Source organism: Schistocerca americana, chromosome 2, assembly GCF_021461395.2.
Source record: "Schistocerca americana isolate TAMUIC-IGC-003095 chromosome 2, iqSchAmer2.1, whole genome shotgun sequence".
In the NCBI taxonomy this organism is placed as follows: Eukaryota; Metazoa; Arthropoda; class Insecta; order Orthoptera; family Acrididae; genus Schistocerca; species Schistocerca americana.
The window spans coordinates 531,059,161-531,074,557 of record NC_060120.1 but is presented as its reverse complement, the minus strand read 5'-3'; the positions used below and the strand labels follow the sequence as shown (position 1 = coordinate 531,074,557).

The window sequence follows — 15,397 nt, the reverse complement described above, 5'->3', positions numbered from 1 at the left end:
TACGTGACAGACATAAAAATGATTACAATTTCAGTAAAATCGGATGATTTATTCAAGAGAAAGAGCTTCGTAAAGTGAGCAAATCAACAACGCGTTGGTCCAGAACTGGCTCTTATGCAAGCAGTTATTCGGTTTGGCCTTGATTGACAGAGTTGTTGGATGTCCTCATGTGGAACATCGTGCCAAATTCTGTCCTACTGCCACGTTAGATTGTTGTAATTCCGAGATGGTTAGAGTGCCCTGCTCATAATTCTCCTAACGTTCTCAGCTGGAGAGGGATCCGACGACCTTGCTGGCCAAAGTAAGGTTTGGTTCAAATGGTTCAAATGGCTCTGAGCACTATGGGACTCAACTGCTGAGGTCATTAGTCCCCTAGAACTTAGAACTAGTTAAACCTAACTAACCTAAGGACATCACAAACATCCATGCCCGAGGCAGGATTCGAACCTGCGACCGTAGCGGTCTTGCGGTTCCAGACTGCAGCGCCTTTAACCGCACGGCCACTTCGGCCGGCAAGGTTTGGTTAGCACGAAGACGAGTAGCAGCAAGAGCAACAAAAAGGGGCGTAGAATATCCTCGAATACTGCTGTGCTGTAAGGGTGCCGCGGATGACATCCCAAGGAGACCTGCTAGGAAAACAAATGACGCCTAAGCCCTCACTCCTTAAGTCGGGCCGTATGGCGAGCGACAGTGAGGATAGTATCCCACTGCTGTCTGTGGTGTCTCCAGACACGTCTTCGCTGACCTTTGGGACTCAGTTCGAAGCGAGACGCATCACTAAAGACAATTCTCCTCCAGCCAAATGAGATTCCAGATCATTTTTGTTGCCCTTCATGGCAAGCCAATCTTGGTTTACATTTCAACAAGATAATGCCCTCCCGCACACTATAAGTTTCTACTGATTTTCTTCATGCTTGCTAAACCCTACCTTGCACAGAAAGTCACCGTATCCGTCCCATCTTGAGAATGTTTGAAGCATTATGCCCACGGATCCCCAACCAGCTCGGCAGTTCGACGATCTAACACAACAATTGGACAGAACGTGGCACAATATCCCCCAGGAGAACATATAACATGTCTGTCAGTCAAAGCCAAGCCGGATCATTGCTTGCGTGAGGGCCACAGCGTGTTATTGACTCGCTCAATTCGTGAAGCTCTTTCTCTTGAATAAAGCATCCAATTTTTTCTGAAACTATAATCATTTGTTCTTCTGTACATGTAATTCGTATCTACCGATTTCTGTCCCATTCGGATAATTCCTTCGTCGTGAGTGTTTTTTTTAATTTTTTTGGTGTGTGTTTATAGCACACCAGCGAGTATTATTTCCGTGTTCGCAGGGTGTCTTACCACGTACCTTCCACGTCTGTGCTTCATATGCCGTCCATTCTGCTGTTATCTAGAGCAGGGGTTCCCAACAAAATTTTCTCGAGGACCCCCTCATCGAGCATGATTGGTACCTTGTCTTATCACAGTATCAACTACCTAAAAACAACCAAATAAGAGTCTTTTTATAAGTTTTCTATTTTTGGTACTTACAAGGGAACCTCCCCATCGCACCCCCCTCAGATTTAGTTATAAGTTGGCACAGCGGTTGAAAAACTGAACATAGATCAATCGAGAAAATAGGAAGAAGTTGTGTGGAACTATGAAAAAAATAAGCAAAATATACAAACTGAGTAGTCCATGCGCAAGATAGGCAACATCAAGGACAGCGTCAGCTCACTAGCGCCGTGGTCCCGCGGTTAGCGTGAGCAGCTGCGGAACGAGAGTCCTTGGTTCAAGTCTTCCGTCGAGTGAGAAGTTTACTTTCTTTATTTTCGCAAAGTTATGATCGTTCGTTCATTGACGTCTCTGTTCACTGTAACAAGTTAAGTGTCTGTGTTTTGCGACCGCACCGCAAAACGTTGCTATTAGAAGACGAAAGAACGTGCCTCTCCAATGGGAACCGAAAACATTTAATCGCAAGGTCATAGGTCAACCGATTCCTCCACAGAAAAACATTTCTGATATGTTCTATACGACACTGGTGACAGCATGTGCGTCACATGACAGGAATATGTTGTCGACCCACCTAACTTGTACACTTGACGAGTGGGTAAAAAGATTCTTCTACCTTGCCCGATTTAGGTTTTCTTGTGGATGTGATAATCACTCCCAAAAAAGTGATGAAAACGTAAGAGTTTGTCACATAAACTGCAACAAATGAATGCAACAGTTTCACAGTCGCACATTTTTCCCTGTGCTCTGTCAAAACATATGTTTTTAACGTTTTCAAATTTTTCCGTGTGTAGACAGTCAAATCCTGCATATGTCCAAGTAAATCTGAATATGTCCTGGAATTTTGGAGAGCGAAGTTGATTATGTGTGAGTGCTTGAACTTTGATAATTGTCTGAAAATAAAACATTAAAATTTTCGCTCCAGGATAGATTTGAACCAACAACCTCTTGTTCTGCAGCTGCTCACGCTAACCACGGCGTTCCTGAGATTATTTTATCCTCGAAGTTGCTTATCGTGCCCATGGACTACTCAGTTTGTATATTTTGTTTATTTTTTTCTCAGTTCCACATAATTTCTTCCTGTTTTCTCGATTTATCTGTGTACAGTTTTTCAAGGCCTATCCACTGTGCCAACTTATAACTAAATCTGAGGGGATGCGATGGGGAGGTTCCCTTGTTAGAAAAAAAAATTGTCATATTCATTACTGAAAAAATATTGAGCTTAAAACTTTTTCAATTTAGCCATCATTGAAATTGTTAAATTTTTGATTATTGCTCAAAATCTTTGTCTTCAAATTTGGATGTTTAGTGTAACAAACTCCTTAAAAAAAATAAAAATTGAGTATGAACTGAAAATGACAAGAAAACACTAAAACTGAGTGTATTGGTCTTTCAAGTGTACTACATTAGAGATTGCATTGAGTAGACATGTGTGAAAAATAAGAAAACACTAATTTCATACAAGGTATTATTTGTTTGAAAAAAATACAGTTGTAACAGAGTACTCCATCAGTATACAGTTAGTTTTAATTTTCAGTTCTTAATGAGATGAGTTCAATCTGACCTTTGAGTCCATTATTTCTGAAATATTAGGTTCCAAATTTGAAAATTTCACTCTGAAATCCGACCACATGTCGAGCCGATTCTGGTGGCATCCAGCAGAACTATTTGCCTCTATCTAATTCTAGTTTTGCACTAGAGTGTACTAGTGTCAGTTGGCTCTAGGAAGACGCTAGACGCAGAAGTTAGCGTTCGCTAAAGCTCTGCTCATGCTGGAAGCGGCCAAAACAAAAAATCTGTTATCATATGAAATATATTTAATATATTTTTTATTCTAATAGCATCTTGCGGACCCCTCTGGCGTAGCTCGCGGACCCCTAGGGGTCCGCGGACCACCTGTTAGGAACCACTGATCTAGAGACATGTTACCACAGTGCACTGACCTTCCTGCTGAGACCGTGGGCGCATCCCTGTCCGCAGTTCGTGTTGACACCATTATATTTGCTCACCTGAACTACTTACTGCTCATTAAGTGTACTGTGTATCGATGACGTACCTTCCTCGCGTCTGTAACGTGCATTCTGTTGAATTTCACATTAATAAAATTTGATAGCCATGTCAGGGCCCTGTTGTCAGATCCCTGTCGTCTTCACACTGGAGGACAATTCCAAAACTTGTTTTTACGTGAGGAGGATGAAATTTGAGTGTGCCAGTGACGGTGTTGTCCAGTGTGGTGCTGTCGTGTTCCGCAGGTCGCATCCCGCAGATGGGCCGTGGCCGGCAGAGCTCCAGCAGGCCTAGAGACGGAGAGCGGCCGGGGACTCGCGCGCCGCCGCAGGCGCGCCTCATCTGAGGCTTGCTGCAACCCGCCACGCTTAACCCTACCCACGAGATACATGGCGTAGCTGATCCATGTTCCTCCCAACGCTGTTCGCTCTCTGCACTTCAACTCTGTCAACGTCGACGCGCAAATTTAATGACAAACAGGAATAGTTACTTGTTGTGCATTTAAGAATAACATCTATATGTAAATTATTCTGTAGAAAAGTTTCACTTGTATCTCAAATAAAAGTATTGCAGTCGAGATACTATACCTAAAATATGTGTATAACTTCCTGTAGAAACTGTCTGTAAAATTTATGTAAGTGTATATACAGAATTCTCTGATAAACTGCTGTGCTATGACATTAAATTCTGGAAATGTAATCAACCCTTGTGAAAAAAAATTTCTCGCAGAGAAACAAATGTATAATGATAGGACGCCATACTTGAAAGTATTTTCTTTAAATTAATGTTGTAGTCCTTAAAACAGAACAGAAGGTGAAAAAATTCTAACTACATTCACATACTGAAAAGTTTGTTTACTCCCACTATCATGGGGCCAAAACGGTAGTTAAGTCCTGAACTGTACCATGTACACAGGCTTTCTTAACATGCTAAACATATGTTCCTCACTTCCCCTACATAATATTTATGTTAAGTCAACTTCAGAGCCTAATACTGATCACAAAAGCACTCTGATTTTGATTATAAATGGGAACTCCATCGTTTTATTTTCTTGCATAGTTCATATATGTAAACAAAAAGATGCCATGCATTTTTTAAATGTATCTATTATGTTTTAGCTCCTTCATGTGCTTGCATACACGTAATCTACGCAGAGTTATCTATGACAATAATCCATGATACTTCATTTCAGAAAATTTGTGACAGTATTGTAAAGATGATGTGAATATAAATGACAATAAGCAAATCAGTCAGTCAGACATCTAAAAAATTATATAACTTAATTAATTTTATATTTAGTACCAAGTTTTTCCGTCACCTGGATCAACTTTTAGAAGAAAGAGTATAGGCCCAGTATAACCTGTATCGAAGTAGTTTTGTGTGACGTTGCAAGAATACTTGCTGAAAATCTGTATATGTTTAGGTAGATTCGAATCGATGTCTGTAATTTAAAACAGAAAGCATAAATAAATAAATAAATGTTACATGACGTCTCCCTTTTACTGAAATCCTAATCAAACACCGCAGTTTCTGTTTAAGTCTATTCCTGGTTTTTAATGTTTTGAGATACTTGCATAAGTTTTCATTGATTAGGCTACAGAAACACTAGAATGAAACATGAGCGAGTTAGGAATATGAGAACAAAATACATTTTGATGTGCCTCTCAACATGGAAATTTCGATTCTTCTTCTACCACACGCACAAAATGACACATTACCTCAATGCTATTACGAGAAGCAGCATAATATACCTCAATTCTATTACGAGTAGCAACATAGTAAAATGTACAGGGTGTCCATAAAGTCCCTTTACAACTTCAAAATTTTTTACAACGGCAGTTGTTGAAAAATTTTAACAACATTTCTTTTATTATTATCACTGTTTATAAAAGTGTTTTTGATAGCGCTTAATAGACCTCTATACGGGTGCCTTTAGTTGCACGAAGCACATCGAGACGGTACTCGATATCTTGCCATGTTCGCCGTAGCATAGCGTCATCAATGGTGGCAATGGCATTACGAATCCTTTGCTTCAAGTCAGCAATGTTCCGTATCTGTGTTTGATACAAGATATCTTTTACATACCTCCATAAAAAAAAGTCCAAAGGAGTGATATCTGGCGAACGCGGTGGCCAAGGAATTGGCCCATCCCTCCCAATCCATCCGCCTGGAAATGTTTCATTGAGGAACCCACGAACAAGCAGTCCCCAATGTGGTGGTGCACCATCTTGCTGGAAAATGATAGTTGGTTGTAGGTCAATCAGTTGTGGTGCTACATATTCGGTCAGAATGTCCAGGTAAACATTTGCAATAATTGTTGACTCACTGAAGACAAATGGACCAATTATTCGGTTTCACATGATTCCACACCACACATTCACTTTTGGACTATCCCGATGAAGCTCCCTAGTAACGTGGGGGTATTCAGAGCCCCATATTTTCACATTGTGTCTGTTTAATGTCCCATAAACATGAAAAGTGGCCTCGTCACTTAAACAAACTCGTTTGAGAAATGTTTCATCCTCCGAAAGGAGTTCCAGCATGTTGAGTGCAAACTCTGTCCGTTTTGGCTTGTCATTTGGCTCACGTATCTGTAACAGTGGCACTTTGTAAGCGCACAACAGCAAGTTCTTGTGGAGAACCTTATGCACAGTTGAACGTGGTAGTTGCAACTGTCTGGCAGCAGAGCAGATGGACTTCGTAGGTGAAACAGCGAACACATTTAAAACGAGATCGATGTTTTCCTCGGATGTTCTTGGTCGCTCGCCCCTCTCTTTATCCATCACTGTAATGTCTCCATAATTTTTTGTGCCATTCACGGATTGAAGGGGTCGATGGTGGATCTCTTCCATACTTCGTTCTGAAGTTTCGTTGAATCTGAACATCCGACTTTGTCTCAATAAACCAGGATACACATTGTGCCATCTCTTGAGGAGTTGCCATTTTATAGAGGTTCAGTTCCTTCCATCATCAGAGTATCTGAAACACAAAATTATAATATATATATATATATATATATATAAACTTTAGTAAATAGTGATTACAGTAAAAAAAATTGTTACAATAATTCAACAACTACCACTGCAACAAAATTTTGAAGTTGTAAAAGGACTTTATGGACACTCTGTACTTTTAAAGTAAAATTTGAAACACAGAGCTCTTAAAGAAATTCCGTGGGAGAAAGTTTTTATTCATGTATGTTATACAGACGTGGACCAAAAAAAAAATTCATTCACAACAGAAATTAGGGTGTAACTCAAAATGCGAAGAGTTAAGTTCTCATATACTTGGCTTCACAAATTTTTATGGTGAAAGTGCTCTTTTGTTCACGTACAGCTCGTATTTTCTGAGGAAACTGTTCATTAGCAAGTTTTTACTCAACAGAAAAGCTCATAATGGTCAATAGCATACACTTTTACAGAAGGATTTCGGCGTCTACACAATTAGGTGCGAATTTTGCAGATCAGACCTCCGAAGAATAGAGTAAGGAATCTTACACCATATTAACACACAGCAGTAAATCCACTGTCACTAGCACATTTTGAGAATTGAGCACTTTGAATTATTTCAAAATAGCTGTCTGGCAAATTCTCTACTCTTCAGAAATTTGTATAACAATAATGTGAATAAATTAGCTCCACCAGTTAATCACTTTTCCTCACCATTAGCTTATGCAAGAAAACATCAACACTGGAAATACCAGAAGATACCTGTCACATTATAAATACATCTAGAAAAACCATTATTTAAACAAATCATTATTAAACTTTTTATCAGCCACCCATTCCATTATCAGCAAGTACAAAATTGTGACAGTTACACGTAACATACGTTTTTATAGCAAAAAATCTAACATTTGACAGACAGGAAAATGTGGCTATCATAAATTAAATATACAGTTATACATAGTGTTTACAATAAAATAACTTTTAGAGGAAAAGTGAAATGCAATATTCACTTCTTTTTGTTATAGACTTTTGCCGAAAATCATTACTATCATTACTGTTTGGAGCTATATAATGGCCATCATGTGACTGAAAGGAATTATTATTATATTCTATGATTGTGTCTTAAATAAAAAGGTGCGTAAAATAGATTTTAATTTATACAAAATATAAGCACAGTTAAACAAGACTCAAAATTTTTATTTCGTCCTACTGTGTGAAAAATAACACGCATGTGTCACAGAACAAAATGATTTTTAAACACCATCAAAACATTTGAAGCAACGAATAAGAAATATTCATTACAACTGTCAAATGAGTTTTTGATAACACAGACAAAACAGTAAGCAATCGGAATGTCTGTAACTGATGTTGTAAGAGGGTGTTATATTTGTATTACGTTTCTAGGCATGGACGCTAAACAAAGGAGGCTGACTTTCGTGCGTACATTGACGAAAAATGTACGAATAACTCAGTTAATTATTTAGATAAAGGGATAATGCAAGTTTAAACAAGGTAACGGTAAAGTTACGGGACCGCACTAATCTTTATCGTATTACACAACTCTTATTTTGCTTATTAATTTCTTTTAATCCTTTCAGACCTGATTTCTTTCTGAACGACGGAAAATGCTCTTAGCTGATTTTAGATACAAGATTTATACCAAAATAATCACCCTTTTCCAAAACATACTTCGTACACTTGACTTCATTTTATGGACTAAAATAGCTAATTACGAAATATTATCTACTGTAATAAATAGTAAAATTATCATTCAATAATTACTATGGAAATAACAAAAACAATATTCAGCTGCACTGTGGAATATAGCGAAAGAACCACATTCGTGTATTCTGGTTGTCACGACCTGCCGCACACTGCTATAGTGGCTTGCTGAAGTTTTCATAATGATGCCCAATAGTTCTTAGCACTTGCTCATGATGAAAAGGTTGAACCTTCACACATGTGTACCTCAGGTTTCTACTGGGAAAAATACTTCAGTTGCAGCTAATATACAATAAAAAGTAATGTACAGAACTGTAGTCACAGGGTCTGAAAATGTTAATGACATGCTAATATTCCATGGTTTCACATTTAAAAAAAGACGTGAAATAAATTATATGAAAATTCAGTGATGATTTCTCCTGGTTTACATTGATTCTTTGCTGTATAGCCTCTTTGTATGGAGAGAAACCTGGGAACACAAAACTGAGGGCTGATTAGTTCACACAGAGAAAAAACACAAAGAAACTTCCTTTACCTTTGCTTTTATTCAACCACCTGATCTATTGGAGTCCCGAACTTATACTCATATACATTATTAAATAAGATTTACTTTGTACTTTTTTGTAGTATTATTAAGATAAGTAAGTCTTCTAAATGGCAGCTATTTACCTATGACGGAGCTCGACAGTACTTGTAATTTAATGAGTCCATGAACGAGAACTGAGTTCTCTGGCACTATCGTCGTCTCCATAAAGAAGAAGAAATTGAACGTCCAAAGAGTAAAAAATATATCACTGCCTTACAACAGGTCACGGAAAACAACATGTTCAAATTATGTCGAAGTGAAATCAACTTTCTATGCTGGAGGCGTAAAAATGAAACAGTGCTACTACATTGCCCCGAAGGTAGGTTGAAATTATACAGTTAGGGATCATTTCAACCTACGTTTAAACTGAAGTTTCATAAACCGAAATTATTTACATTATTCCGGCAAAGATAGTGAACTGGTAAGCTGGGCTGACAAAGATTTACTGTGAAAGTTTATACATACGTTGCACACAATCACAGATGCTGTGTTTCTACGTTTCATAATATCCTGTCCACAGCTTAAAGTTTTTCAGTTGACGACAATTACTGATCAGTCGTCTGATTGTAAAGTATAAGCTTTCGAAACAACAGTTTGCACATGTATAAGTGAATTATATTTTCACCTCTAAGAAAAGAAAACGGACACCAAAGACAAATATTTACACTGAAAGCTTACATCGTACCTTTTCAAATTTTTTTTCTATACATTAAGTCATCACTTTTTTGTAGCTTCGTTAAGATTTTCGTTACACATCAGCTGAAATATTTTTCAATACATGTCACCGAATACGATGGCATAAAGTTAGTTTTGGGTTAGCACATTATTTGTTAGTAGTAAGATTTTTCAAAACAATATGTAGAGCAATATATATGTTACACGAATATATTGAAAGATAGGATCATATTTACATACATTCATATTTCCCCTACAGTGCATGCTGGATTGAAAAGACATTACATTATAGTGATTTCCAGAATTGTGGTTACAAGCTTTGCTTTGCATGAGTATCGGTTACAACTGCTCTCAGTATAGTGGTTACAACTTTTGATTTGTATAAATATCACACATTGGTTTTTACAGAACTTTGACAATAGTGAACTTTTGTTTTCATGATGCCAGGTAATTTAGTGCTATAGTGGCTTTTTATGGAGGACAAGTTCTCCTTCATCGCTGTAGTACCCTGGTAGCTGTGGGAAACCCTCCTTAAAACCCTCAGCAGAGTGGCATCTGTTATCGTATCATCATCTTGGCAGTACCCCAGTAGCGGTGGAAATCCTCCTTAAAACCCACAGCAGGGCGGCATCGTAACATCATCTGTATACGTGGTTTGCAGTACAGGTTGGACATCAGGTACGCAACATATCTTGACAACAGCAACACGGAGTGGCAGAGGGCGTTATCAACAGGAGAGTGAATCTACTTTATCAGATTTGGCTGATTGTGATGTACATCCATCATAGTGTACAATAATCATTAGTATTTCAGTCGTCACAAAAGTAATAGTTTCAATGAGCTCTGCGAATACACTTAAACCTGTCTACCGCAGCTGGAATAAGAAGTGGCAATACAAATACAATTAATAAATGCACTAACCTAAAGGTGCAGTTCACGCTGTTAACTTTAATATGGCAAGGCGTGTCTGTTTCATTAACAAGTGAGTCTGTATACTACTTCTGAAACATTAATATTGTATGGAGATTTGACATGCCAGGAAAGCATACAGTTCAACGCATTTCCATGTTATCTTCATTTACACCACAGAGATAGGAGTCAACAGCTCGCCTCTCGCAGTCCTTTTCTACCAACATTCTATAGCGTCTGAGTGAATACAGTTTGAGGAGCCTGCAGAAACAGCCAACAAATTGTACTTTCAGTCATATTATTGGAGTTTCATCTCTTGTGTGGTATAATGGAACCGCGCATACGAGTAACATGGCAACTGATTTCCTTACACTGGTTATACAGTTAACATAGCACGTCCTTGTGAACCATAATGAGACTAAAAAAGTAAACAATGCTGCCTCCGACATACGTTTTCCGTAGAAAAGATACTCCCTTAACGCAAGCATAATTTGTTATACATTTATGTAACTGAAGATGGACGTATCAAGTCAAGCTGACCTGATATGACCAAACAAAACTATACTCTAACTTACGGCCATAACTCTTGGCGTATAGACCATTCTTTGAGAATATGTAGTCCCACGCTATCTATTTTGCTACATTTTTGCAAGTTGAATCTGGCCGATCATGGTTTTCATAGTAAAAATGTTATCGGTCCCTCATGGACAAACGCTGCACTGAGCTCACTTTCGAAAATTTCAAGAAAAAATACAGGGTTCTATCACATTCAATCAAGACAAGGTAGCGTACAACTGATAAATAGACCATAAATGCAGTTGATAAGCACTGCACACACATTACAATTACAAGGAATGGAACTTCTGTCCTAAATCTGCTGCACAGATTACATATAAAATATGCAATCCAACTAAACAATTTGTGGAATATCAAACTATTATCATGAATGATTCTAATGGTAACATAACAAAAAATATCTTAATTGCTAACACACATTTCAATAGTACAGCTATGCTATAAACAACAAATAACTACAAAAGGATGTAAGAAATGACTTGTCTCCTAACGTTTGCTTATTCACAGACTGTTTTCATATCCTGATAAGGTTATAAATCTGAAATTCTTCCTAAACTGTGAAAGCTAAGTAAATGTTAACCATGGTAGAGATTCATGTGATTTGAAAGGTGTTATCCATAAGAAACGGCCTTGCTGTGCTGCTACTGCGAACGGCTGAAAGCTACAGCCGTAATTTTTCCCGAGGACATGCAGCTTTACTGTATGGTTAAATGATGATGGCATCCTCTTGGGTAAAATATTCCGGAGGTAAAATAGTCCCCCATTCGGAACTCCGGGCGGGGACTACTCAGGAGGGCGTCGTTATCAGGAGAAAGAAAACTGGCGTTCTACGGATCGGAACGCGGAATGTCAGATCCTTTAATCGGAGAGGTAGGTTAGAAAATTTAAAAAGGGAAATGGATAGATTAAAGATAGATATAGTGGAAATTAATGAAGTTCGTTGGCAGGAGGAACAAGATTATTGGTCAGGTGAATACAGGGATATAAATACAAAAGCAAATAGGGGTAATGCAGGAGTAGGTTTAATAATGAATAAAGAAATAGGAGTGCGGGTAAGCCACTACAAACAGCATAGTGAACTCCTTATTGTGGCCAAAATAGACACGAAGCCCACGCCTACTACAGTAGTACAAGTTTATATGCCAACTAGCTCTGCAAATGACAAAGAAATTCAAGAAATGTATGACGAGGTAAAATAAATTATTCAGAGAGTGGAGGGAGACGAAAATTTAATAGTCATGGGTGACTGGAATTCGATAGTAGGAAAAGGAAGAGAAGGATACATAGTACGTGAATATGGATTGGGGGTAAGAAATGAAAGAAGAAGCCGCCTGGTAGAATTTTGCACAGAGCATAACTTAATCCTAATTAACACTTGGTTCAAGAATCATAAACGAAGGTTGTATACATGGAAGAAGCCTGGAATACTGACAGGTTTCAGATAGATCATATAATGGTAAGACAGAGATTTAGGTGCCAGGTTTTAAATTGTAAGACATTTCCAGGGGCGGAAGTGGACTCTGACCACAATCTACTGGTTATGAACTGTAGATTAAAACTGAAGAAACCGCAAAAAGGTGGGAATTTAAGGATATGGGACCTGGATAAATTGACTAAACCAGAGGTTGTACAGAGTTTCAGGGAGAGCATAAGGGACCAATTGACAGGAATGGGGGAAAGAAATACATTAGAAGATGAATAGGTAGCTTTGAGGGATAAAGTAGTGAAAGCAGCAGAGCATCAAGTAGGTAAAAGGACGTGGGCTAGTAGAAATCCTTGGGTAACAGAAGAAATATTGAATTTAATTGATGACAGGAGGAAATACAAAAATGTAGTAAATTAAGCAGGCAAAAAGGAATACAAACGTCTCAAAAATGAGATCGACAGGAAGAGCAAAATGACTAAGCAGGGATGGCTAGAGGACAAATGTAAGGATGTAGATACTGCCTACAGGAAAATTAAAGAGACCTTTGGAGAAAAGAGAACCACTTGTATGGATATCAAGAGCTCAGATGGAAACCCAGTTCTAAACAAAGAAGGGAACGCAGAAAGGTAGAAGGAGTATATAGAGGGTCTATACAGGGCGGTGTACTTGAGGGCAATATTATGGAAATGGAAGATGATGTAGATGGATGGGGAGATATGATACTGCGTGAAGAGTTTGACAGAGCACTGAAGGACCTAAGTCGAAACAAGGCCCCGGGAGTAGACAACATTCCACTAGAACTACTGACAGCCTTGGGAGAGCCAGTCCTGACAAAACTTAACCATCTGGTGAGCAAAATGTATGAGACAGGCGAAATACCCTCAGACTTCAAGAAGAATATAATAATTCCAATCCCAAAGAAAGCAGATGTTGACAGATGTGAAAATTACCGAACTATCAGTTTAATAAGTCATGGCTGCAAAATACTAACGCGAATTCTTTACAGACGAATGGAAAATCTGGTAGAAGCCGACCTCGGGGAAGATGAGTTTGGATTCCGTAGAAATGTCGGAATACGTGAGGCAATACTGACCCTACGGCTTATCTTAGAAGCTAGATTAAGAAAAGGCAAACCTACGTTTCTAGCATTTGTAGATTTACAGAAGGCTTTAGACAATGTTGACCGGAATATTCTCTTTCAAATTCTGAAGGTGGCAGAGGTCAAATTCAAGGAGCGAAAGGCTATTTACAATTTGTACAGAAACCAGATGGCAGTTATATGAGTCGAGGGACATGAAAGGGAAGCAGTGGTTGGGAAGGGAGTGAGACAGGGTTGTAGCCTCTCCCCGATGCTATTCAATCTGTATATTAAGCAAGCAGTAAAGGAAACAAAAGAAAAATTCGGAATAGGTATTAAAATCCATGGAGAAGAAATAAAAACTTTTTAGGTTCGCCGATGACATTGTAGTTCTGCCAGACAGCAAAGGACTTGGAAGAACAGTTGAACGGAATGGATAGTGTCTTGAAAGGAGGATATAAGATGAGCATCAACAAAAGCAAAACGAGGATAATGGAATGTAGTCGAATTAAGTCTGATGATGCTGAGGGTATTAGATTAGGAAATGAGACACTTAAAGTAGTAAAGGAGTTTTGCTATTTGGGGAGCAAAATAACTGATGATGGTCGAATTAGATAGGGCATAAAATGTAGACTGGTAATGGCAAGGAATGCGTTTCTGAAGAAGAGAAATTTGTTAACATCGAGTATAGATTTAAGAGTCAGGAAGTCGTTTCTGAAAGTATTTGTATGGAGTGTAGCCATGTATGGAAGTGAAACGTGGACGATAAACAGTTTAGACAGGAAGAGAATAGAAGCCTTCGACATGTGGTGCTATGGAAGAATGCTGAAGATTAGATGTGTAGATCACAAAACTAGTGAGGAGGTATTGAATAGAATTGGGGAGAAGAGGAGTTTGTGGCACAACTTGACTAGAAGAAGGAATCGGTTGGTAGGATTTGTTCTGAGGCATCAAGTGATCACCAATTTAGTACTGGAAGGCAGCGTGGAGGGTAAAATTCGTAGAGGGAGACCAAGAGGTGATTACACTAAGCAGATTCAGAAGGATGTAGGCTGCAGCACGTACTGGTAGATGAAGCAGCTTGCACAGGATAGAGTGGCATGGAGAGCTGCATCAAACCAGTCTCAGAACTGAAGACCACAACAACAACAACAACAACAACAACCATAAGAATTCCCACTTCTTTATATTTTTGTGCGATAAGGAAATTCTTAAGGTGGTTATGAACCAGTACTAAGACACCATCTTGAATCTGAGTGGCTTTCTTTTCAGGGTAAGATTTCTTCTCGGTTTCTCTGGGGGTTTAATTTATTAACGTTGGTTGAGCTTTATCAGCTTCAGGTAGTCTATCTCACACTATCTTGCAAATTGGATGTCATCATTCATTGTCCTGTGGGTCGCTATAATCCATCTCATGGGGTCTCTATTCAATGTATGTGTTAGGCAGATCACTCATTACCTGTTTGAGGAGCTGTAGGTTGTTTGGCCGTCTAGTCCATACATTGTCCCATGCCACATATGTATGTATGAACCGCTACAGCCCACAAAGCATATTTCCGTAGGATTTCCTTCGGGGTGGTACCTCAGAACCAATATCTAATTCCACTGTTCTGGAGAAATGGAGAAACTCTCTCCACTTGTCACTCATAAACACTGTGATGTTGTTAGAGAGTAACACCTTAGGTTTGCTAACTCTCGCAAACTACTTGGTCTGTATGCACCGAATAACTGAAGTACTTGTCGCACTCTGTCGTGCATACAGCCACAAATACTTAGTGAACGACAGCTTTTGAATGGAGAAGAGGTCTGAGTTGCAATGAGTTGCATAGGTCTACTTCGCATTGTATATTGGGGAAATACACATTTTTAACACTCTAAATTACTCCATAAGATGTGTATATGCCAAATCCGCCTTTCTATTAATTCATGAAGAATGCACACTCGCCATCACTCACTAATCTCATTCATTCAAT

The 15,397-nt window shown here is 38.6% G+C and overlaps 1 protein-coding gene across 2 annotated transcripts in view; it reads left to right on the top strand.

Moving 5' to 3' along the window:
* The window catches only part of LOC124596051 (neuropeptide-like 1), a 422,926-nt gene extending 417,938 nt beyond the window's left edge, over window positions 1-4,988 (top strand). For both annotated transcript variants that reach the window (XM_047135025.1, XM_047135024.1), the window contains one exon: window positions 3,750-4,988. In XM_047135025.1, coding sequence (XP_046990981.1) covers window positions 3,750-3,850 — 101 coding nt within the window. In that variant the 3' untranslated portion in view covers window positions 3,851-4,988. The remainder of the gene's footprint in view (window positions 1-3,749) is intronic.
* The last annotated feature ends 10,409 nt before the right edge of the window (window positions 4,989-15,397 follow it).